Source organism: Homarus americanus, unplaced genomic scaffold (genome assembly GCF_018991925.1).
Source record: "Homarus americanus isolate GMGI-L3 unplaced genomic scaffold, GMGI_Hamer_2.0 scaffold26351, whole genome shotgun sequence".
Classification (NCBI taxonomy): Eukaryota; Metazoa; Arthropoda; class Malacostraca; order Decapoda; family Nephropidae; genus Homarus; species Homarus americanus.
Genome location: NW_024724368.1, coordinates 2,666,387 through 2,692,141, shown reverse-complemented (window position 1 = coordinate 2,692,141; position 25,755 = coordinate 2,666,387). Strand labels below are relative to the sequence as shown.

Here is a 25,755-nt window from a genome sequence, read left to right as displayed (position 1 = left end):
GGGTCTAACTAAGATTACGGTTAGTGTTATTGTTGTCAGACGCTGAGCACATTATCCAGCAGATACTGTGACCCTACAGCAGGAGTTTTAACCTGGTGGGGGCACTCGACGACCCAACCGGTTTCCAATTACGGCGCAAAAAGTGAATCTCTTTATGATAATCAAACTGTTGTAACTTAACTACTATAAATAAACCTGAAAATGACTATGAATAAAATGAATAACATGAATTAACCTAAACATACATACTGTAGTCTCACTTCCTTCCCACAGTTCAATGACAAGAACAAGTTTTAAACCTGACATTCCAGTAAGGCCCCTTGTGATGTATTGGATGTATGGAGAGGTCACGAACCCCAGATATATGTAGAGGTCACGAACCCCAGATATATGGAGAGGTCACGAATCCCAGATATATGAAGAGGTCACGAACCCCAGATATATGGAAAGGTCACGAATCCCAGATATATGGAGAGGTCACGAGCCCCAGATATATGAAGAGGTCACGAACCCCAGATATATGGAGAGGTCACGAACCCCAGATATATGTAGAGGTCACGAACCCCAGATATGAAGTCACGAATCCCAGATATATGGAGAGGTCACGAATCCCAGATATATGTAGAGGTCACGAATCCCAGATATATGGAGAGGTCACGAATCCCAGATATATGAAGAGGTCACGAACCCCAGATATATGGAGAGGTCACGAATCCCAGATATATGTAGAGGTCACGAACCCCAGATATATGTAGAGGTCACGAATCCCAGATATATGTAGAGGTCACGAACCCCAGATATATGTAGAGGTCACGAATCCCAGATATATGAAGAGGTCACAAACCCCAGATATATGAAGAGGTCACGAACCCCAGATATATGGAGAGGACCTGTGAATCTGGGGTCAATCTGGGGTTCTCTTCAGTTCAGGCAAGGTCATTGTTGAAGGAAGGTGACAGTCCTTCTACGAGAGTCACTGCGGGTATTATAATTATACTGTATGAGGAACTTGTGTTGTAACTACTGTATACTGACCTTGTTACTTGGCTACAGAATTTATCACGTGACTGGAGACGACTTACATCACGTAAATATGGATCAAAATTTAGCACACCACGTGAATATAGATAAAAAATCACCAAACATCACGTGAATATAGATAAAAAATCACCAAACATCACGTGAATATAGATAAAAAACCACCAAACATCACGTGAATATGGATCAAAATGTAACAAACATCACGTGAATATATATAAAAAAATCACCAAATATCACGTGAATATAGATAAAAATTTAACAAACACGTGAAAATGGATCAAAAATCACCAAACATCACGTGAATATAGATAAAAAAAATCACCAAACACCACGTGAATATAGCTGACCACTTAACAGCACCAGTATAACACCCACAAGCACTCACTTAACACTTACTTGTACTCGATATCGGGCGTGTCATTGACCTGCGGGAAAACCAACAGGTAGTATCATTATCCTGGAGATCACGAGAACACTAGACTGTTGCTCAAAAACCCTGGAGGAAGATGGCTTAGACGCCCTTGAACACAATGCCACTGTACTCGAGTGATTTGGTCATCGTATTCTTGAGGATTTTTAAGACGTTACAGCATAGGAAGGGAGATTAAGTCACTGTGTTCAAGAGGGTGGGGTTAAGTAATCGTCCTCAAGGGGTTAAGTAATCGTCCTCAAGGGATTAAGTAATCGTCCTCAAGGGGTTATTAAATTGTTGACTTTATAGGATTAATCTCTGGAGTTAATTACCTCCTGGGTATGGATTCACAGTAGCTCGTAAGGTTGTATAGATAGATAGATAGATAGATGAGGGGTAGAATGAGTGAGAGTGGAGGAGAAAAGGTCGAGAGAGTGAGAGTAGAGAAGAGTTGAGTGAGAGTGAAGGAGGAAGAGGAGTGAGAGTGAAGGAGGAAGAGGAGTGAGAGTGGATTGAGTACAGGTCTTTGGACACGCAAGCCTGCCGCACCGCTGCTTAATTATGTAAACTGTGGACGCTGCTGATACACACACACACACACACACACACACACACACACACACACACACAGGCTTCTTCCCTTATATTGCTTCCCAAGTATACCTCCTTCAGTATACACCTCCTCAATACCCTCCCCAGGCCACCTCAATACCCCTCCCCAGGCCACCTCCCCAATACCCCTCCCCAGGCCACCTCCCCAATACCCTCCCCAGGCCACCTCCTCAATACCTCCCCTCGGCCCCCTTCAGGCCACTCCCATACTACCCCTCCCCAGGCCACCTCCTCAATACCCCCTCCCACCTCCTCAATACCTCTCCCTCGGCCCCCTTCAGGCCACTCCCATAATACCCTCCCAGGCCACCTCCCCTCACACCTCCCACCTCCCCAGGCCACCTCCCCAATACCCTCCCCAGGCCACCTCCCTACCTCCCCAGGCCACCTCCTCACCTCTCCTCGGCCCCTCTTCAGGCCACTCCCATAATACCCTCCCAGGCCACTCCCTCAGGCCCCTCTTCTAATACAGGCCACCCCATAATACCCCTCCCCAGGCCACCTCCCACACCCCCTCCCCAGGCCACCTCCCTCAATACCTCCCTCGGCCCCTCTTCAGGTCACTCCCATAATACCCTCCCCAGGCCACCTCCCACAATACTCCTCTCCTGTCTACCCCCTCCCCCAAGTACAGCGCCGCCTACCACCGACAGCAACAGAACGCTTCCTCCCGTGATGAAATGTAACCAGGAATACGACTGTCACTCATACACACAACAGAGCTCATAGTTTTGTCAGGGGGATGATAATGGAGACGGCTGCTCCCTACCTACCTACCTGTGTACCCTGTCGTGGTCACCTGGGCTCTGACTTACGCTGTGACACACCTGGAGGGGGGGGGGTAATGTGTGGGTGCCATTCCCTCTTCACACTTGACCATCTCGTTATCAAGTGCCCTCCTACTCGTTCACCCCTTACTCACCGTCTCACCCTCACTTAATCACTGACTCTCTCTCTCTCTCTCTCTCTCTCTGAACACTTTAATTCATTCTTACTTTAATCTCAGCTCACTTGCATCACTTGGCTCATGGCTTCTCCTCCTTTAACTCACTCAACTTCACTCTCATTCACTCCAAGGAACTAATTAACTCATTCTCTACCTTTCATTCCACATTTAATAAGAGCGTGGGAGCACTTATACACTCACACGCCTCAACTTGAATGAACCGAATCGGGATATCGGGGTTAGGGTACATGAAGTCACAGGGTAAACAAAGACACGTGGTCGCTTGGAAGCCTTTGTTTATGTTCGTAGGTAAGATGAAGAATCGCGAATGTTTCTCCTAAAGGTGTGTGTGTGTGTGTGTGTGTGTGTGTGTGTGTGTGTGTGTGTGTGTGTGTGTGTGTGTGTGTGTGTGTGTGTGTGTGTGTGTGTGTGTGTGTGTGTGTGTGTGTGTGTGTGTGTGTGTGTGTGTGTGTGTGTGTGTGTGTGTGTGTGTGTGTGTGTGTGTGTGTGTGTGTGTGTGTGTGTGTGTGTGTGTGTGTGTGTGTGTGTGTGTGTGTGTGTGTGTGTGTGTGTGTGTGTGTGTGTGTGTGTGTGTGTGTGTGTGTGTGTGTGTGTGTGTGTGTGTGTGTGTGTGTGTGTGTGTGTGTGTGTGTGTGTGTGTGTGTGTGTGTGTGTGTGTGTGTGTGTGTGTGTGTGTGTGTGTGTGTGTGTGTGTGTGTGTGTGTGTGTGTGTGTGTGTGTGTGTGTGTGTGTGTGTGTGTGTGTGTGTGTGTGTGTGTGTGTGTGTGTGTGTGTGTGTGTGTGTGTGTGTGTGTGTGTGTGTGTGTGTGTGTGTGTGTGTGTGTGTGTGTGTGTGTGTGTGTGTGTGTGTGTGTGCGCGCGCGAATATTTCTCGTTAAGGTGTTGCATCGGTTTGTTAGTGTTGAGGTGGTGTATCAGTGTACAGTATGTGATTGAGAGAGAGACTTTGTTCCTATAGGCTTGAGGTGTCTCTAATCAGGCTCAGTACAGTACCTTAAACCTATAGTTGGGTTAGGATATGCAGGGATTAAACCACCTGAATCCTAATCTCTGTAACCTAACCTGAATCATATGGGAAGTGAATATTTTACTTTAGTTCTCGGTATGCTATTTCTTAATGGGATTCTGGTGGGATATGTTCGTTTTAATTCCCTACAATGCAAAATCCTGTGGCGGAGGAAGGAACACCGAGAGTGGAAACCATTTATGAAGTATACACCACGAAGCCACCTAAACCTGTACAGTATTCATATAAAAAGGTTGAACTATATATTATTTTCATTCCTTGTTCCAACATAGGATTTTTATTTTTTGTGAATTAAGAATAAAGATATATCAGTGAAGACTTTTAAAAATATATATATATCTGGGAATAAAGTGGCCGAGTTGAAGTAAACATTGGCTTGTGGTTGTGTAAGTGGTCCCTTTATCATGGCGTGTGAACATTACTACCTCTACTGACTCGTATATAACACCAACACAGTCCTATATGTATGTGTCACACCATTTGTTTCCATTTTCCTATATGTTAGTGTTACATCCATGATCTCACATTGCTTAAAAAGAAATATCCCCAAAAATATGCAAAATTCCGAGAAGGAGGTGATGAAATCGCTTGTATTATCATCAAGGTAAATACATCTGTTTGTCCCATGGGCCCCATCTCTGCCAGAGCGGTAGTGGGTGACGAATACGTGCTGGAAATCGTCAACTGTGTGTTTGTGTGTGTTTTCTGTTCTTAAATTTACACACACACACACACACACACACACACACACACACACACACACACACACACACACACACTAGGGTAACTGTTCTGGTAAAAATAAACGCAACTTAAGGCTGAAAACTTCTTTATTTATTCATATCTCATACAGAAACGCAGGAAGGTGGTCGACTCGTTCAATATATGGCTGCAGTATTCCTGACACGTGAATAAATTTAATTCTCTCTGTTAATTTACATTGATAAATTCACTGAGGGGAATCAATGGCTCTTTCATGTCCTCGGATTATTTATTTATTTATTTCATCAAGATTCACCTATTCCCCCTAATTATAATCCGACACACACACACACACACACACACACACACACAGTACCTCGTGTTTGTGGTGGCCTTTATATAGTGCCACAGTGCCTGAGAGTATTGGCACTGTGATAGGATGGTAAAGTAGATTCATAGAGGAGCAAATGATCCCTAGATGTTAATTGATAATGAGGATGATTATAGTTCAGGTGTGTATCATTGTAAACAAAGAACTCTCCCACCTCTCCCACCTCTCCCTTTTCTCCCTCCTCTCCCATCTCTCCCTCCTCTCCCTTCTCTCCCTCCTCTCCCTCTTGGCTCTCATCGTCTTCCTTCGTTCTCACCGTCAGTCCTCCTCCCCTCTTGACTCCCCTCACTACAATCACAATCTCCTCTCACTTCCTCCACAGTTCCCCCTCTACCCCCTCACTGCAGTTCAGGCTCCATCTTCCCCTCTCACTCCCTCTCTTCCCCCTCCCTCCTTCCACCACTACCTCTTACCTTTGCCCCCACCCCTTTCACCTTCTCTTCCTCCTCACCACCACCACTACCACCATCTCACCACCACTACCACCATCTCACCACCACTACCACCATCTCACCACCACTACCACCATCACCATCACCACCACTACCACCATCTCACCACCACTACCACCATCTCATCACCACTACCACCATCTCACCACCACTACCACCATCTCACCACCACTACCACCATCTCACCACCACTACCACCATCTCACCACCACTACCACCATCTCACCACCACTACCACCATCTCACCACCACTACCACCATCTCACCACCACTACCACCATCTCACCACCACTACCACCATCTCACCATCACTACCACCATCTCACCATCACTACCACCATCTCACCATCACTATTACACCTCCCTGGGTTCGATTCTCCTGTGGGTCTTAATGTAAGATGGGTTCACTGTTATCCATTATGATCCAACCGAACCCGTGTCAGGTTGTCTCGTATAAGAGTACTCGGGTGGATGACCTGTACCAACACTGAACACATGGGAGGTAGGATAGGGTGATCAGGTAGTCGTGATTGATGTGGTTTTGTATAAATATAGTTATCAGTCAATCACAGTCAGTCAGTCAGTCAGTCAGTCAGTCAGTCAAACTCTACCGATACCATCACCACCATCTTTCTCCTCACAACTATTGCCAACACCACCACTACCTCTACCCTTACATCGTAATCATCTCTCCCCTATCATCATCATCATCATCATTACCTATCCCCTTACATCATCATCACCATCATCATCACTACCTCTGCTCTTACATCATCACCACCATCATCACTACCACTCTCCCCTTACATCACCACCATCACCACTACCCCTCTCCCCTTACATCACCATCATCATCACTACCTCTGCTCTTACATCATCACCATCATCACCACTACCCCTCTCCCCTTACATCACCATCATCATCACTACCCCTCTCCCCTTACATCACCACCATCATCACTACACTACCACCACCACTACTCCCTCGTCATGGCTGTTGTGTATTGATACATGAGAGTAATGTATGGTAAGTTGAAGCTATTTGTGGGCGGCGTAGCAGGACCACACAACACTGTAAATGAAGTGTGTGTGTGTGTGTGTGTAAAACGATAATAAAATGACTACAATGAAGCAGAAGGTAAAAGTAATTGGCTCAAGTGTTTTAAAGTCAAGGGGGAAATTTTGCGGGGTGGCGCCTTTAAGTGTTGGTGTAGGTTATGGTAGTTAAGGGTGTAAGTTGGTGGTGGTGTTTGTTGGTGTCTGGTGTGGCACGTGCAGCAGGGGAAGACGTCTGGTGCCGGGACCCTTGGGGCGGGGGTCTCCTGGGGCAGGGTTTACCCCATGGAGCGTTGCCCCGGGTGGGTGGGTGGGTGGGTCTAGCCCTCCAGCAGCAGCAGGGACAGGAGGGAGCGAGCAGAGCGATCAATGCTGTGAGCCCACACCCAGGCGGGCCCCGGCACGCGGCCCCCACACCACACCACACCACACCACACCGTGGCTCACCACCCCGCCCTACCCACACTTCCTCCCCACCTCCGCTGTAAACACTCTTTTACATCCTCCAGTGTAGTGCCAGGGCGCCCTTGCTGTTATCAGCGTCTTCCTGCACACCCACCTCACCCCAACACCTGCCTTCAAGTTGGGTATGATTGGTGTGTGGGCGTGCGGCTTTGTTGTGTGCGTGTGTCAGTCCGTGTATGTCAGGGATTCCCGCCTGGAAACTGCACGCCCCTCTGCACAGCGGTGTGGTGTTCCCGGCCCCGTTGTTGTTGTGGTGCCTGGACGACACATGTCTCACACTGCCTCACTTTCCGCCATCCTCGTCACGGTCTTACAGAAATGACATCCATCGCCACCTTCAGGAAGCAACTAGCTAGTGGCTCTGTGGCTTGACTTGTGATTTGTTTTCGTGCTGAAGTGCCAGGGAGTGCCACTGTTAGGATAGTTCAGTGACCACTGCTAGTGTCATCGTGCCAGTGCTGGGAATGCAATCGTTAACAATGTCAGTGTTGTTGGAGCACAGAAATGACCAGTGCTGATGGTGTGGAGTGTAATTATCAGTGCCACTGTTGGGGTGAACAAATGACAGTGCCACGGTTGGGGTGAACAAATGACAGTGTCACGGTTGGGGTGAACAAATGACAGTGTCACGGTTGGGGTGAACAAATGACAGTGCCACGGTTGGGGTGAACAAATGACAGTGCCACGGTTGGGGTGAACAAATGACAGTGCCACGGTTGGGGTGAACAAATGACAGTGTCACGGTTGGGGTGAACAAATGACAGTGCCACGGTTGGGGTGAACAAATGACAGTGTCACGGTTGGGGTGAACAAATGACAGTGTCACGGTTGGGGTGAACAAATGACAGTGTCACGGTTGGGGTGAACAAATGACAGTGTCACGGTTGGGGTGAACAAATGACAGTGTCACGGTTGGGGTGAACAAATGACAGTGCCGCTGTTAGTAGTAGCGAGAGCTGGTAGTTAATGGTAGAGAGTGTTGGTAGTTAATGGTAGAGAGTGTTGGTAGTTAATGGTAGTGAGTGTTGGTAGTTAATGGTAGAGAGTGTTGGTAGTTAATGGTAGAGAGTGCTGGTAGTTAATGGTAGTGAGTGTTGGTAGTTAATGGTAGAGAGTGTTGGTAGTTAATGGTAGAGAGTGTTGGTAGTTAATGGTAGAGAGTGTTGGTAGTTAATGGTAGAGAGTGTTGGTAGTTAATGGTAGTGAGTGTTGGTGGTTAATGGTAGTGAGTGTTGGTAGTTAATGGTAGAGAGTGTTGGTAGTTAATGGTAGAGAGTGTTGGTAGTTAATGGTAGTGAGTGCTGGTAGTTAATGGTAGTGAGTGTTAGTAGTTAATGGTAGTGAGTGCTGGTAGTTAATGGTAGACAGTGTTGATAGTTAATGGTAGACAGTGCTGGTAGTTAATGGTAGAGAGTGTTGGTAGTTAATGGTAGAGAGTGTTGGTAGTTAATGGTAGTGAGTGCTGGTAGTTAATGGTAGAGAGTGTTGGTAGTTAATGGTAGACAGTGCTGGTAGTTAATGGTAGAGAGTGTTGGTAGTTAATGGTGAGCGAGTCATTTGGTAGTTAATGGTAGAGAGTGTTGGCAGTTAATGGTAGTGAGTGTTGGTAGTTAATGGTAGTGAGTGTTGGTAGTTAATATTTAGTGAGTGTTATTACAGTTAATGGTAGAAGTGTTGGTAGTTAATGAAAGTATTAGTGAGTGTTGGTAGTTAATGGTAGAGAGTGTTGGTAGTTAATGGTAGTGAATGTTGGTAGTTAATGGTAGAGAGTGTTGGTAGTTAATGGTAGTAGTGTTGGTAGTTAATGGTAGTGAGTGTTGGTAGTTAATGGTAGAGTGTTGTAGTGCTGGTAGTTAATGGTAGTGAGTGTTGGTAGTTAATGGTAGAGAGTGTTGGTAGTTAATGGTAGTGAGTGTTGGTAGTTAATGGTAGTGAGTGCTGGTAGTTAATGGTAGTGAGTGTTGGTAGTTAATGGTAGAGAGTGTTGGTAGTTAATGGTAGAGAGTGTTGGTAGTTAATGGTAGTGAGTGCTGGTAGTTAATGGTAGACAGTGTTGGTAGTTAATGGTAGAGAGTGTTGGTAGTTAATGGTAGAGAGTGTTGGTAGTTAATGGTAGTGAGTGCTGGTAGTTAATGGTAGAGAGTGTTGGTAGTTAATGGTAGTGAGTGCTGGTAGTTAATGGTAGACAGTGTTGGTAGTTAATGGTAGACAGTGCTGGTAGTTAATGGTAGTGAGTGCTGGTAGTTAATGGTAGACAGTGTTGGTAGTTAATGGTAGACAGTGCTGGTAGTTAATGGTAGTGAGTGCTGGTAGTTAATGGTAGAGAGTGTTGGTAGTTAATGGTAGTGAGTGCTGGTAGTTAATGGTAGTGAGTGTTGGTAGTTAATGGTAGTGAGTGCTGGTAGTTAATGGTAGACAGTGTTGATAGTTAATAGTAAGAAGAAACATGTATAGAGTTAAGAATGTGTATTAATTTCATGGTTGTGATAGGTCAGCATTGGGGCTCACATGACGTTGTGTAGATGTGAGAATAATTGGTACTTAACATCCTATTTTGTGTTATTGACGTCACCTTAAATCCCGGAACGGAAAAAAAATATGTCAAAGTTTCTACAATAATCTCTATTCATACAATCCCGCCATCCCGCCATCCCGCCAGCCTCCCAAAAAGTTTTCCCGCCTGACCCGCCAACACTATATCCTGTTGTCCACCCACAAAATATTTCCCGCGCTGTCTGATAGAAAACGGGCGTAAACATGTTGATGTAAAACGAAGGAAATGGAGGTAAAAGGCGACATATTTCCTGTATGATTCTAATGTGTGTCTGTTGGTTGTATTGCGGCAGAGTATTCCCGTATTGGATTTCGTTTGTGTGTTTCTTAAATGCTGACGAACCATATCCGCTGTACCGGTTATGTGTGTGGATGTTGAAAGAAGTAATTTATTTTATTTTTTTCTAGTTTACCGGTAAGATTAACAATATATTATTTTGTTAGGTTTAAGGTGGTTAAATGGCATATGAAATAAGTTAGGGTCAGGGAGAAAATCTTCAAGTGATCCGTTTTAAAGATTTCTGATGTATGGTCATAGCATTATGTAGACCTGCCGACACCACAAAAGAAACTTGGAAAACTTGAAAATTGAGGAAAAAGAAAAAAAATAAATACTGTACCTGTAATATTTTTATTTATTTATTTATTTTTAAGAGTGAACGATTTTGTGTTTTTGTTTCACCCCATTTTTAAAACCTGTTTATGCGGGTAGGTCGGAGATAAAACACGAGGAAATTGTAAGGAATTGTGCTAGTAGACATTAATATTGTTTTGGGTACACTTAAAATGTGGGGGGTATAAAACATTGAAATTGCTGGGAGAGTGGGAGCGGGGGGTGCTATGAAATTACAGGGGAGGGGAAGTTGGAAGTTGTGTTTAATTGAAATTGTTGAGGGCTGATACAGAAAAAGCTGCGGTGTTGGAGGTGGAAGATGCTAATACTGAAATTGATTAGGTGACACTGCACAGACAAGGGAAGGATGACTGGGTGGCACTAAGATAAGGGGAGGGGTGATTAGGTGGCACTGCACATATAAGGGAATGATCACACATTGCATATTCTTACAAACCAAAGGAATAACTATTCTTTGGTGAGAGGGAGGCAGGAGGGACTTGCTCTGTACCTCAGGCTGCTGTAGAGGGGACAAACATCTCAGACACAGATTTTGCTTAATTGTAGAACAATAGGGCCTACTATGTACAGTAGTTAGCTTCACTAATAGTTATTGAGAAGGAAAATCCTTAAGAGGTGATTGCTAAAGATGTCATCAACACGGCCTCTACAGTACAGTACTGTACTTCTAAATAGTTAGGACCATTTTTAGAGAGTATAACAATGTTATTATCATTGAGAAAGGTAAAATATTTCCCTTAGGGGTGATACTATGCACTTCCAACAGTTGTAGGAAATACAGTAAGTTAAAATGCAGTTATCATTGCACCTGTCTTCTGATCACTGACAAGATCAACTTGTCTTGTACTTCAGGAAATATTTCCCCTTGTTAAAGCAAGTGGAGTAATGACAGTCTTAAAGTTATCTTAACCTTTAAGTGAGGAAGTTTTAAAGATTATTCTTTGGATGTTTTGATGTCATTAAAAACCCTAACCTTTAACACGGGGTCAAAGTCATTGTCACATATTGAAAAATATTAAATTTCCTGTTAGTTTGTTTTGAAGACCATCTTTTGTCTAGTGTATCCTAAAATATCAATGTGTACTTCTTAATTAGTGACCAAGAACCTTTATTAATATTAGCTACACTGCATCACAATAAAGAACCTGTAGGTTAAAATGACCAACATATGTACAGGTGCAGCTGGAAGTGCATCAGCAGCTGTAGTTGACATTACCTGTATATCGTTACCTGGCTTATTCATGCATGTTTGGAAACTGGAAAGGAAACTCTTTGATGTAAACTATTTGACTATTTGTTGTTTGTGACTTTATATGTATTATGAGTTTGATAATTGAACCTGGAAGAACAACCTGTAACCAATATATTGTACCTTTGAGAATTTTCACCTGGGATGGAAATTTTTTTGAACTAAGTTGATAAACACACGGAAATTGTTAGTGGCAAAAAGTGATGAACACAGTAAACCTTGGAAAAAAAAACATTGTTAAGAAAGTAAAGACTGAGAAGGAAAGACAGTTTGACATGATTTTTTCCTTTCGTAATTAACACTGATTATTAAAGCAGAGATTCAGAGAAGATTGAAATAAATTAAACATGTTGAGTGTTATTACAGGTGTAGACTCAGATGTATTGATAAAGAGACAAAATAAAGAGATTTTACTGATACCACTGAGTGCTTGAGGAAACACAGCATGAGGATGTGAGCAGAAGATCACAACAGTTGGTATAGTCTGCTTCTGTGTCCTGCCTCTGAACCTCTTGCCCAGTCACCCACCTCAAGAGGCAGCCAACACTGTCACCACCTCCTGGGGACACTGGTGGGCAGGACAGAAGGTGGGTGGTGGCCCAGCAGAAACCACCACCAGGATATAATTATTAGTGTGAGGCGGCGAGTGTGGACCATGACCCAGGAGAAGCCCAGGTGGTCAATGGTGTGATCTCTCGCCGCCCTTCCCTCCTCTTGTTGCTCCTGTAGCTAGTGTATGGCCGCAATCATGAACTTCCTTCCAGAGTAAGTCATTTCCTGTTTGGCTCACTACTGTACAGTACTTAAACTCTTATTTCAATAGCAACTTAGTACACCAACTGGTTGTGACTACTCAGCTGATAGTTTTTTGTACTTTTGTTTGGTCTTTCGTGATCAAAACTGCACTTGGTGAAAGTTCCAAATACAGCTTAGTACAGTACAGGTACAGTACTGTATCTTGTTTGTGGTTATCCTGTTGATTGCAAGTTGAGTTTTGCACATGGCACTTTAAGGGTCACAACACAAACTCTTAGTACAGTATAGTAATTAATGGTACAATTATGATTATTAGCCGTTTTTTTTACATTACTATTATTAATATTATTGTTATTGGTATTTTTTATGAAGAAGATGAAAAGGGGGGTTTATTGGTTTATTTTAGTTAGATATGTTGCAGGATAGTGTTTTAAAAGCACAGTAAGGGCACAGCCAGTGTAGGAAATTAAAGTTTATACAGTACTATACAGTATAGCATTTCTTTACTATTACAGTACAGTACAGTACAGTAGTTGTTTTATCAAGTAAAGGTAAGTTCTCACCCTCTCTCTCTTTATTATAAGAAAGGGAATTTAGTGAGAAAGACACAGTGTGCATGCATGTGCACTTAAGTCAACTTGTAGGTAAAAATGGTAACAAATTTGTATGTAGAATAAGTATACTGTATACTGCATGTGATGATTAAACCTGGTGGATAATATCTTCAGTGAACTCTTCATTCAACTTAAATTTATCAGTAAATACCAGAATAGTTTTATTAGTGCTATTCCACTAAAAACATTTTTCAGTACAGTACAGTGTAGGGTATTTTACATTTACAAATATTTCGATACCATTTGGACCATTCAGTGACCATGTTTTTAAAGGTAAATGATGTTTGTTGATAGAAAATATTGCATTTTTTCTGTACACAACTAAAATTATGTACGTATACTCATGGGGTGTTTTATTTACAGTATAAAGAAGCGTGTTAAGAAGGGTGGTGGAAGCCGCACCTTACCCTCTACTGGAGGCACACCCACACGGGGGGTCGACAGTCCTGGTGGTGTGCGGGGTAACACGCCCATAGATCCATCCGAGGCCATTGGTTGGGCTGTAGTTAAATACAACTACCAAGCTCAACAGATGGATGAACTTTCTTTGGTTAAAGGTACTGTACTATCTTTGCTTACTGTTATTTGAGGTCTTTTAATGTAAACTTCAGTGGAGAATGTATTCCACATCAAAAACATTGTAATATATTTCAAATGTAAATAGTGATTACCATTAAATCTACGGTACTGTATGCAATACTGTTCTTCTTCTACTGTATACAATACTGTTATCCTTCTTAATTCCCATATACCGTACCTGAGTGTCAGAGGTACATTGTGCTCTGTATTTAAAATGAAAAAGATTTTTAACTCTTGAGAATTGCACTGTTACTCTGAAAGCTCCTATCAATGATCCAATGGTAACTATTGCTGGGATGTTTTATGTTCAGTGGAAATTATGGTAATTTGTGTTTTGTAAAGTAGGTGATCTTCCCTAACAAACAGTTAAAGTTTTGGTCCAAACAAGATTGCTTGAGTACTTTATGTTATGTTTTATTTTTCCACAATGGAGTACAGATCATTATCCTTTGTTTGAAATGCATTTTATATATGATAGTACAGTACTGTATTTTTGAAGGAAGGTAAGACATTAATACTGTATGTATTAATAGTTTAAACAACAACTAACACATGCATTTTCTAATTGCATGTTTGTATATTTCTTTAATGTTTTGCAGGTACAAGAGTTCTAATCCTTGAGAAAAGTAATGATGGGTGGTGGCGAGGTCATTACAACAACCTGGTTGGGTGGTTCCCTTCCAACTACACCACAGAAGAACCCACTGAGGAGGACCACACATACACTATGGCAGAGAATGTGCTTGATGTTGTTGTGGCTCTCTATTCTTTTACCGCACAAAACGAACATGAACTATCTTTCACGAAAGGAGAGAGAATGGAGGTTCTTGACCGGCCACCTTCTGACCCAGAATGGTACAGGGCTAGGAACACTCAATCACAGGTACAGTAATAATATTAGACTCTCTTTGAATGAAGTGACCAGAAAGATACACAAGGGAAGCTAAAGTTGCTATGTGAAATGTTGCCCTTGTAATTAACCAGTAATAAAAGATTGTTCAGTTTGAATAATAGATTTTTAACATGACTTCTTAAGGGAGTTGTGTTGCTTATTGCTTTGATATTTTTAATGTTTACAGCTAATGTTATTTTATCATTTATCATAAATAATAACTGACTTGGAAGATCCATCCAAACACCCTCTAAGTCTGGCCTGTTTGTGCCAGAGGGCTTGACATGTTTTGTAGCAGGAAAATCTAGTACAGTATCATTAAGGATAAAACAGTCACTGCAATACAGTACAATTTCTCACTATTAAATCAAAATTAAGATTCACTCCCATATACTCTGGTAATTCCCTCTTACTTATGTACTCTGGTCATACAATGGGGTTAAGAAGAATTAGTTTAAGCACAAATTCCTAATTAGGTGGAATACTTATTTATCTGTATGCACGCCTTAAGGCCTTTTCATGATATACAATTAAGGGTGGCCAGACTTCAAGGCAAATACAAACTCTTCCATCATTTACTGTCACTCAATCTTACTGCTTAACAGATTTGTACTTTTTGTTATTGTTTTCCCTTTCCATTATAAGACCCCAGATTCCTTTATGGTTTATCCTTTTTCCTCCACACAATGTAGCATCACCCATCAGCAGCATAGTCATCCCCAAAAATCCTCTTTGACACTGTTCTGAGTCAGTTATTCATAGCATTACTTTCTGAATGTGTATCTCTTACTTTTATTGTCCCTCTCCTTGTTGGTATTACTGTATGCTCCCTCTTACCATTCACCTCTTAAGTTGTATTGTACAGTACTGTCTTTGTACCAATCTTTCAATTGCCTTTCTCTCAACCTATCCATACTACTTGACCATATCTCTGTCCATCACATCTTCCGCCTCTACCTCTCCTATTTCTTTACTGTATTTCTTATTTTCTGCATCCTATTTATCCCTATTCCCTATTTGAATGTTCTAAGGTTGGGCTGATTCCAAAGAATTATGTTCAAGAGCTTCATGAAGTGGTAGACACTCGAGCATCACGATCTCGAGAGCCTTCTCAGACACGGCAGCTTCCTCCACCAGGCCCCAGCAACAGTGCACACCCACCTGCTACCAACGGTGGTGCTCACAATGCAGACTCCCATCTTGCACAGGTTTGTGGCAGTTTAATATTTGTACAATTTATTACATTTTACCTCTTTAGAAACTCATGTTGAATTTCCTACACCATCTAAATGTTGAAAAAAATATCATATATATTATACAGTACTGTACAGGTATATGTTTGATATAAAGTCAGCAATGTCATTTTCCAATTTTCTAAGTACAGTAATCACTTGAGTCTTACCTGTCTTTTAGGGAAAGTTTCAGTTCTGGCTGCATTTTAAAATTTTGCAGGGTATGCAGGGCCTTAATATGAATGCAGCAGCACCTTCACCACCTGCTCCAGCGATGTCAGCTGTTCCTCCTGTGAGTGGTGTTCCTCCAGACAAGGGCCACTTCTCCACTAGAGACTGGTACTATGGACCCATCACTCGAGCACAGTGTGATGACATCCTCAATCAGCGAGGACATGATGGAGACTTCCTTATTAGAGATTCTGAAACTAATGTGAGTGAGCACTGGCTGTACAATGCAATCAGCCTTTTATCTTTACCAAAGCATCTTTAATTCAGTTACTTTAGTCACTATAGAAAAACAAAAGGAATTTACTACTAGAATTCAGTCTCTTTAAGAACTAAGTATCACAATTTTTTATTTTGAAATTAGTGTTTAGTACCCTTAAATTTTTATAATCTTAATGCTATTTGCTAATCCTGTGTTTGCCTGATTATTAAGTGCCAGTTGTTTATATAATATGAAGATCATTTATTATTGATTGTCGTTATTTGGTTCTGTAGTGTATGGAATCAGTCACTTACAGTATAACTACGTATGTCTAGAAGGGCCTGGCACTCTACAAATAGTACTTATGAGTCCAGGCTATTTCAAAATTCTGTTTTTCTATTAAATTTTATTTGATTTATTGAAAATGGGTCTTTACTAAACAGGTGTATGTAATTTACTTCTTTTCAGTTCATTTGAAACCTAAAGAAATAAAATATTGTGCAAGTACACATGTAAAGAATAGGGAGTATGGAAATACATTTCTTTGTTTAGATCAGTTCTTTGATGTACCTTAGTGGATTCTTGGTGGATTTAATCTAACAGAGGCCTGTCCTGAAAAAGCTTGAGTCCATCTTTACATTATGTCACATTTGCTCTGCTTAATTGATTTTTGTTGAATATACAAACAGTACATTATAATGCTGCATCAGACTAAAAAAATAATTGGAATGCATCAAAAATCATCTAGAACACAAAACCTAGGGTTGTAAACAGCCCTCAAACCCCAAGCCATAACTGCTCTGCTGGTACCTGTATATGGCTCACACAAATCATTATGTCCAAAGTCTTTCTTAGCTTTTTGCCTGTGTTCGTATGTTTTGTAAACGACAAGAATAATTCGGGTTTCCATAAATAGTGTTGTTTTTTACGGATAGTGTTTGTCGTTATTAAAGTTTTTAATCACATCTTGGGGCTTTATTGTGGACAAGGAATACCATATCAGAACATTTCTGGTAAGGTATTTAGAGACATGAATGACAGGAAGTGAGGGAAAAGTCTGTTGTTCTTTACTATGGCCCCATGTATTAAGAAAGCTCTTAACAGTATAATTTTTTGGGGGGCATATAACTATGTGATTGCAAATCTTGGTAATTCAATGAGTCAGTTACCAAAAGCTTCTGTAAAGTCAAGTAAGAATACACAGATATTACAGCTGCCCAACACTGAATTTAGGTATACTGACAGCATCCAGGATGTCCAGCAGATTAACCATAAAATAAAAAACTTAATTATGGAATCCCATTTTATGGTTGAAAGGAAGAGACAGGTGACCTGTAATGCCTCCCTTCTCTCTTGGTGAGTTTCCTTATCAGCAGTTAAAGGTGACTACTGAGATTTGTAACCCAGCTTTATGACTGAGGGTTTCAGCTATGGGATGTCTTGCTTTATTATACAGTATTATTTCACTTCTAGAATTTTGTATTGGCTTTTAAGATTTTCTTTCATTTCAATGACTTCAAGAACTTAGACATTATCACTTTTTGCAAATTTTCAATAGCGTGAAATGTTTGCATACAATAAAAACAGAAATTGTTGTCACGTAAGTAGTACAGGGCGTCCTCGCTTAATGTCGGGGTTACGTTCCTGAAAACGCGACATTATGCGAAACAGTGTTAAGGGGATCAATTTTCCCCATAAGAAATAGATAAAATATGGGAGTTACATTCCTGAGCCTCCCTTTGCCCCATGAAAAAAGTTACATACTGTATACAGAAACAAATTTATTAAAAATGTGACAGTCTAATCTCCATCCGTGCTCTATTAATAAAGTACAGTCAACCCTCACTTTACGCGGTTAATGTAACCCACAGGGTACTGCGGAAAGTGAGAAACGCGTAAAGTGAATAACATAACATATGGGATTAAATGAAATAGAGACCAGCTGACCTCCAAACTCCACTTTTTCCAACACATTACCTATGTTCTAGTAAAAATAACATCTTAATTTTATGATGGTACATGCACACAATTACTACTTAAGAGAAATAGAGAAATACAGTCGCCAAGTTAATGTCCATTCAAATAATGGACTCAACTCCCTCCCCCTCTTCTCACACTACACTCCTGGCTCTTCCCTCTCTGAGAAATTTTTTGGGGAAAACCAGGTATAGTAATAAATAATACCTCAAACTAAAGTTAGGATAATATAATTGACATCGCTGGATTCCTTGTAAGACCAGGAATATTTTGAATACAAATGTCATATATTTTGCACAAAAGATAACATATTTACTCAGAGTAAACATTATATCTAAAATTTGTATGTCTAATGCAAAATCTATGATGTTTATATTCAAAATGATCATCAAATTGTAAGAATTCCAGCAATGTAAATTATATTCTGGCCGGGTAATTTGTATGAATTTTATGAGCTAAAACAAATATCTTCAGTTAATAAAAAAAAAAATATTCTTCACGACACTATCTGTCAATCAAAGTACCCCACCTTGCCTCCCCCCCTCTGCCAACCCGGCCAGATGGTCGGTCCGCCCCAACCCTCCCCCCCACCCCCCACCAATCCTCCCTTCAAGAGAAAGGTTGGGTGAAAAAACTAGATTTTAACATTTAGTATTAAATAATACCTCAGATTAAAGTTAGGATAATATAATTGACATTGCTGGATTCCTTGTAAAACCAGGAATATTTTGAATATAAATGTCATATATTTTGCACAAAAGATAACATATTTACTCAGAGCAAACATTATATCTAAAATTTGTATGTCTAATGCAAAATATATGATGTTTATATTCAAAATGATCATCAAATTGTAAGAATTCCAGCAATGTAAATTATATTCTGGCCGGGTAATTTGGATGAATTTTATGAGCTAAATAAAAAATTATGCTTCACCCGTGTAAAGGGGTACACCCACCGCGGAATGTGAGCATCCTGGGTTCTGGCAGGGCACCGTGTAAACGTGGAAACGCGGAATGTGGGACCGCGTAAAGTGAGGGTTGACTGTACTGTAATTGAGCACGGACTTGAGGGTAGACTGTGACATTCTTAATAAATTTGTTTCTGATTATTTGTGAGAGGATTTTCCAATTATTATTTATTTGTATGTGTATTGTGTGTGTGTGTGTCTACACACATACACACACACACACACACACACATACCGTATACAATATTACAGGTAAAAGAAATAATTGTCTTCAGGGTAAACAAATAAAAGGAATATACATTTCTTTGTACACAAGTAAAATTGCCATTTGACAAACCAACCAACTCAACTTTAATAACAAAGCATGGAGTTACCCTGAGGGTAGACTCTCACATTTTTTTCTACATTTTGATACATTTTGTTGTCTTGTTTCTGATAATTTGTGAGAGGATTTTCACATTATTACTCATTTGTACTGTACCTGTATGTGTCTTGTGTGTGTGTGTTTGTGTACACACACACACACACACACACATATACAATACAAGTAAAAGAAATAATTGTCTTAGGACAAACAAATAAAGGAAATATACATTTCTTTGCACACCAGTAAAAATGCCCCTGGTCAGCAAATGATATTTGCAGCCATTTTGAGACCCAAACCCCCACAAATTTTAAGGGCATGCTGTACTGCATTACTTGGTAAGGAAATACTACATTTAAATTTTCTTAACCTTATTTACAGGTGGGTGACTTCAGTGTGTCTTTGAAAGCTGCAGGTCGCAACAAGCACTTCCGAGTGCATGTTGAAAATGGACTGTATTGTATTGGTCAACGAAAATTCCAAACCTTGGACCAGCTGGTGGATCACTATCAGCGGTCACCTATTTATACCAGCCAAAAAGGGGAGAAGCTTTACCTAATCCGGCCGTTGCCTAAACCATAAGCTCTATAAATACGTATCAGTAACAAATAGATTATACTCTCCAAAACTTTGCCAATGCTGAAATGATAACTTCTTAATCTCAGCCCTTTGTGGGATAAGCATGTGGGTCCTGGGTCTGTCAAGAAGTTGAAGGCAAGGGAAACTGTCCACTTGGCATTTCAGCTGTTGCTGTTGCCACAGTAGTTCTTCCGCTATCAGAATAAAATTTTATGAATCCATGTCACAACACATTGTTTTAACCTGTCAAGGCCTGATGTTGTTTAAGATAGTGTACTTTTTATAAATCATAGGAATTATAACAATAAGGTTCTTGGTTCACTAATAGCTGAAAATTAACAGAATACAGCTATTATGCAGCTATTATTGGATATAGATGAATATTTTGCCACTCCTTAGACATCATGTTAAAATTAATTCACAGTAAGAGGCTTTGCAGGGTAATGAAGGCAACTATGGAGACACTTCCAAATCTTTGCTGAATGTGTAGTTTAGCATTAATATGACACCTAATAAACTCTGCAATGTGCTCTCTTTGTTGGGATGATTGTTATTATCACTGATTTTTCAGTGGAAAATGTTTTTTCCAGTATATATGGAAAGTGTTGTCCAGTCTTTATGCATTGAGTGTTAATGTAGTATGGTTCATTTTCATTTTGTGATCTCACAAGGACAGTACGTATTTGAATACTGTATTAACCTGAACTGAGTCATGATGAAAAATATGGCTATTGATGTGACAAAGGATGAGCACATTACCTCAGCCATACTAAAGGAACAAATGTGAACAATTAGGAAAAGTTAAGTTTGAAGTTTGTATCTTTTAGCTGACATGTTGCTCACACACACACATAAGGTTACTGTAAGGCTGGAAAGTTAGTCACCAAGATGTCCATCATTCCTACTGTACTGGAGTTAACGAAAGCAAAAGTCCATGTATATTAATTTTTCAGAATATTAGTTGTAGTTGTAAAGTACAGAGTAGAAAGTGCAATCTTTCGTTTAAGGAGAGGAATTTTCCACAATAAGTGCATAAAGGATGGAGCCAGCACCATCGTGATAATATATGCTGCACATACTTTATGACATACTGAAACAGAATCAGCATCCATACTTGACAGTATTAGTGACCGAAGCTCTTTTTCCACTGGTGGTGCTCATGCCCTGGGTTGCAGACTTCTTGGTTGGGCAGATGATGAAGCTTGTGTGTAGCAAATACTGTGCATTACCAATTCCATTTAGAATTGGGCTTGTCTGGTGTGTGATTAATTTGATATTCTCACTAGAGTATGAAAAATGCTCATTTCCTAAATGTTTACTTGGTATGCATGAGACAGCAAGAGAAGAATATGATATTGTGATTTCAGGAACAGCAAGCACAGTGATAATGCTTGGTGGATAAGTGTGTCCCCTTCAGTAATGTGTCTTAGAACAGATCATGTGCATTTTTAACTCTCTTGGATGATCCAAGGGAGAGCCTATTTGATATTCATGAGAAGGATAATTCTCAATTTTGTACATGGCAAGTTTTTTATCAATTTAGCTTTTAGTATTAATATTGCTTCTTATTCCTACTAGTCAGTATAGCTTGAAAGACAAGGCACATTAATGGCAATCTGTGCAGCTTTTTATACTTCAGTTAATGTTTAGATATAGGTATTCTTACAAGATTTGAGTCATGTTTGTGTGTTACATGAGTGCAGAATTAAATTTGTTTTCAGCATGATCTTTTTACTTTGTTTATATTAAGTTTGCCATGTTGATATATGTTATATGAAACATGTTTGAGAACAAACATATTGCATTTTCCTAGATTTGCATTTCTTAGAATTTTGTGTAACTGTATGTGCACATTTAACTTCATCTAGGTTGGTGTAAAGTTTTGTTTGCTTTACAACTTTAAATTGCAGGAATGTATAATAGTTTTTTGTACATTTTTCTTAAATCAGGTTAATGATTCTTGGCACCAGAATCTCAAATCCCTATTTTTCTTGAAGTGGTGTGAGAGTTTATCAGCCTGTGTGTGCTGTATGTTTGTAAGTGCTAGTCATAAGCCCTGCCACTGACACTGGATTCAGCAGTGCTTTAAGCAGCCCAGAAAGAGCGTCAGGCTCCAGCCTTTCACACACTTTTATTGTAATTGCAATGGTACTGTGTAGCCTGCCACCGTTAGTCCCTGCTTTGCCTGTAACCAAAGATTGTCCTTGTTCTGAATTCTTCTGTAATGGTGTGCTTGATAATATAGGCCTACAGTGACCTTTTTTATGATGTACCATTCACAAGTACTGTTCAAAGTGGTTATTCTTGATGACTACTGTACTACTAATGATAATACAAAGAAATGTCCCAGCCTTTACAGAACTAACAGGTTGATCTCAGTGCTGGGCCTGTGCTCTCTTGTCCTCCTTGCTCCCCTGGCCCCTCTGGTTCATGGACAGGTATCCAACACTTGATCATAAACTTTTCAGATTGGTGCTCTATTATATCTTGAAAATCTTTTCTTATGTTCTTTATTGAACAAATGTCATTTTTCTGTAGTTCTAGAACCAGAGGTAAGGTCTAGACAGATATCAGATAATACTCCTTCTCATATGATATACAATTGATATACAGTAACATTTTGCAGACCCACATCCCATACAGTCCGTGTTTGTGCTTCAAATGATAACACCATCTTTGCCGCAACCCAATGCAACAAGTTTTTTTTTTATAAATTCCTAGCAGGTTTGGTTATGACTTTGAATGAATGACATGGATGGTTTTGATAGTTACTATACAAGGTCATGTGCACAAGGAACAAATCTGCTAGTAAAGGTTGTGGTGGATTTGGGTGTTGAGATCCTGGATGGATTTAAGTCACAAAGTTGGATTAAGTTGGCGGCTATTTATTAGTGGACTGAGTAGCTCGTGGCCAAGTGTCCATGAAGTGACTTGGAAATGCTCAGTGTTGCCACTCATTTATACTTTTATGTTTGTACAAAATGTAATTACCTTAAATAAAATTTTTACAAAATAAAGTCTCTCCTTGATGAAAACCTTCTAATTTAATGGATGATATGAATTATTTTATATAAAATTTGCAATGTTATACTGTATATGTGAACTGTTTCCTAAGTACGTAAGTTGAATTAGAAAATTACTTTCCATACACAGAAATGATGAAGGTTTTGCCAGCCTTAGCCACGTCATCTGCTAATGCTCTTGGATTATTTGAACCCAGTTACTTGCTCACACGTACAGTATATCTTGGTTATACTTTAGGTCTTGAAAAGTGTTTTCTTGCCTTTTCCTTAAAGGGCTAATGTTTTGTCGCAACAGGTGACTATTTTTTCATGGGGACCAAGCCACCAACCCACATTGGGGCCCTGGGGGGTGAAAATAATAATAATAATAATTAAATGAAGGAGAATAAGATGCTGGCCCAACGTTCTCAGATTTACTTTAGTTTGTTAATATCATAATCCTTATTGGGATTGTTAATTCTACCTGGTTTCACAAATAGTATACTGTATTAGTGTTTTGCTTGGAAAGGGAAATGAGAATACGAGCGGATCCAGGGGGTCCAGACCCCCCGTTTTCATTGGGAAATTCCAATACTTTTTCTTTAGTGCAGTCTTGTACTCAGGCATTTTTGTATAATAAAAAGTAATTACTATTGACCTCAGAATATCTCTTAATATCGAGTGCACTTGGCTTCAAAATGGTCTCAAAATGACCCCCTAAACCACCCAGCTGGATGGGTTCGCTTGCTTGCCTGGATCTGCCCCTGAAGTACAGGTAAATGATCGTGTAGTCACCCACTAGGGCCACCACTGCAATTTTCTTCCCATTGTCTTCTAGTTTGTGAGCTGTATTAACAATTAGTGTATCAACAGCATCACTGGCTTGATGAATCATTATGCCACTAGACTGTAGGTATTTCTTCAATTTGTTTATTAACTTTGTATTGTTTGTTTGATTACAAAGGAAATTTGCATGTGATATTGTTTGGTATTGTTGTGGTTACATTTTTTCAACTGCAGCTTCAACATAGTGTTTGGAAGCTCGACGAATTTGTTCCTAGCTTTTAAGTCCACAATACTGTTCGTAGTCAACGTTAATTTATCATAGGGAAAGGGGTGTATTCTGCCGCCCAGTATAAATTACTGATAAGGTCTAGGCTTAACCTTACCACCGTTACGGATATCAAACACTTCCTTAGGGGGACATGATTATTGTTAACTTTTTCAATAATAATGCAAAAAAAATATGAATGCTACTTCAGCCTACGGCGAATGTACGAAATGAATAATAATATAAAAAAACACCAAGAAATACAGTACCCTATTTTACGACAGGGCGTATTTAGGCAAACAAAACTTTTGCGTATTTTCCTCCTGAAGCCATAGTTTTCTTAAAATAATATATACAGCACCAGGAAATGTGAGGAATAAATAAAAATAATAGCAATAAATAAGTTACAACAAAATTACTGTATTGCCAAATCGGTAAACAAAAGCCAAATGAAAGTTTAAACCAGCCGCCACTGCATACAGCACCTGTTTCACCGTAGTAACGAAGATCAGCTGGGACGCTGATTCCCTAGCAACGCCCCCCCCCACCCCTCTCGACACTGAGCTCTGCAACAGTCTTCCCCTGTATATTCTCTTTACGTGTTTGCCTTTAGGATAATTATTTCTTTATTTTTTTCACACTGTATGTAAGATGGTGTGTGCGTGTAACTGAGTAAAAAATAAATTAAGAAAGTTACGTATATCTACCCAAAATTACGAGTTGAAAAACAACTATAATACCTCACAGCTAACCTGGCTGCAATGCCATGATTAAGCACTATTTTATCAGTAAACACTAATAATAACAGTAAATCCAGTGAAATTTTGCAAGGAGGGAGAAGAATTATAACAACAGACGATGCAATAACTAGTGGTCACTTATGCGCCCCTGTTGCCAGGGATACGTATGGGGGAAATACATATATTGTAGTCTAATCTGAAAACGGTGACGGGCACAGTGATAAACAGATTATATAAACCATGCCTCTACGATAACATAATAAGAAACATTGTATCATTACTAGAGTGAATGAAATAATATTCCCACAAACAACAAGGGGGAGGGGTCCTGGGGGCCTAGACCCCACTTTTCACCATAAAATTCCAATACCTCTTCTTTAATGTAGTATTGTACTCAGGCATTTTTGTATAATAAAAAGTATTAACTTCAGAATATCTCCTAATATCAAGTGCACATGGCTTCAAAATGGCCATGATATTGGTCAAATTTCAAAAAAATCTTCTGAGACTTAGTGCCCCCCAAAACCCCCCCTAGGCCGGAATATCCCCCGGGGGTTAATAACTTGCCTGGTACACCAGGTTTTATCCCTAATCCTTGCAAAGTTATTTTTTTGGACACAACCCGTTGAAAATCTTGTTTGCGTGATTCAATCTCAATTGTTTCACTGTTCGCCTTACTTGTCCAGTTTTTTAATGTCAAGCCAACTTGTTTTGAATAATTTGTAGTTTGAACGAGCAGGAATAGTGCCATTGTAAGAGTGCCAAGTAAATGTTACTCTGGGCATCAGCTGAGAGGTATTTAGCATTTCCATAGAAGAATTTTATCTTGGCACCATTTTTTTTTATTTACTGTATTGTATTATATTATCTAACGATTAATGAATACATGCTTCAGATTCTAAGATGGGTTAATAGCAAAATGAGTTATTATAATGTGGATTTAATGCTGCATTAATAATATATAGAAGAGGGTGCTGTAATAGGTTGTTTGAACTCATGAGGCTGTGG

At 40.2% G+C, this 25,755-nt stretch overlaps 1 protein-coding gene across 8 annotated transcripts in view; it reads left to right on the top strand.

Annotated features, from left to right (window-relative positions):
* LOC121864147 (cytoplasmic protein NCK1-like) overlaps positions 1-22,971 on the top strand; it is an 85,271-nt gene extending 62,300 nt beyond the window's left edge. For 3 of the 8 annotated variants that reach the window (XM_042363103.1, XM_042363101.1, XM_042363104.1), the window contains 5 exons: positions 13,295-13,488; positions 14,110-14,393; positions 15,434-15,610; positions 15,855-16,067; positions 19,757-22,971. In XM_042363103.1, the coding sequence (XP_042219037.1) occupies positions 13,295-13,488; positions 14,110-14,393; positions 15,434-15,610; positions 15,855-16,067; positions 19,757-19,957 (1,069 nt within the window). In that variant the 3' untranslated portion in view covers positions 19,958-22,971. Of the gene's footprint in view, positions 1-7,110; positions 7,145-7,228; positions 7,248-9,782; positions 9,911-11,927; positions 12,327-13,294; positions 13,489-14,109; positions 14,394-15,433; positions 15,611-15,854; positions 16,068-19,756 lie in introns of those variants that run through there. The other 5 variants (XM_042363107.1, XM_042363109.1, XM_042363108.1 and 2 more) reach the window with 5 other exon arrangements.
* The last annotated feature ends 2,784 nt before the right edge of the window (positions 22,972-25,755 follow it).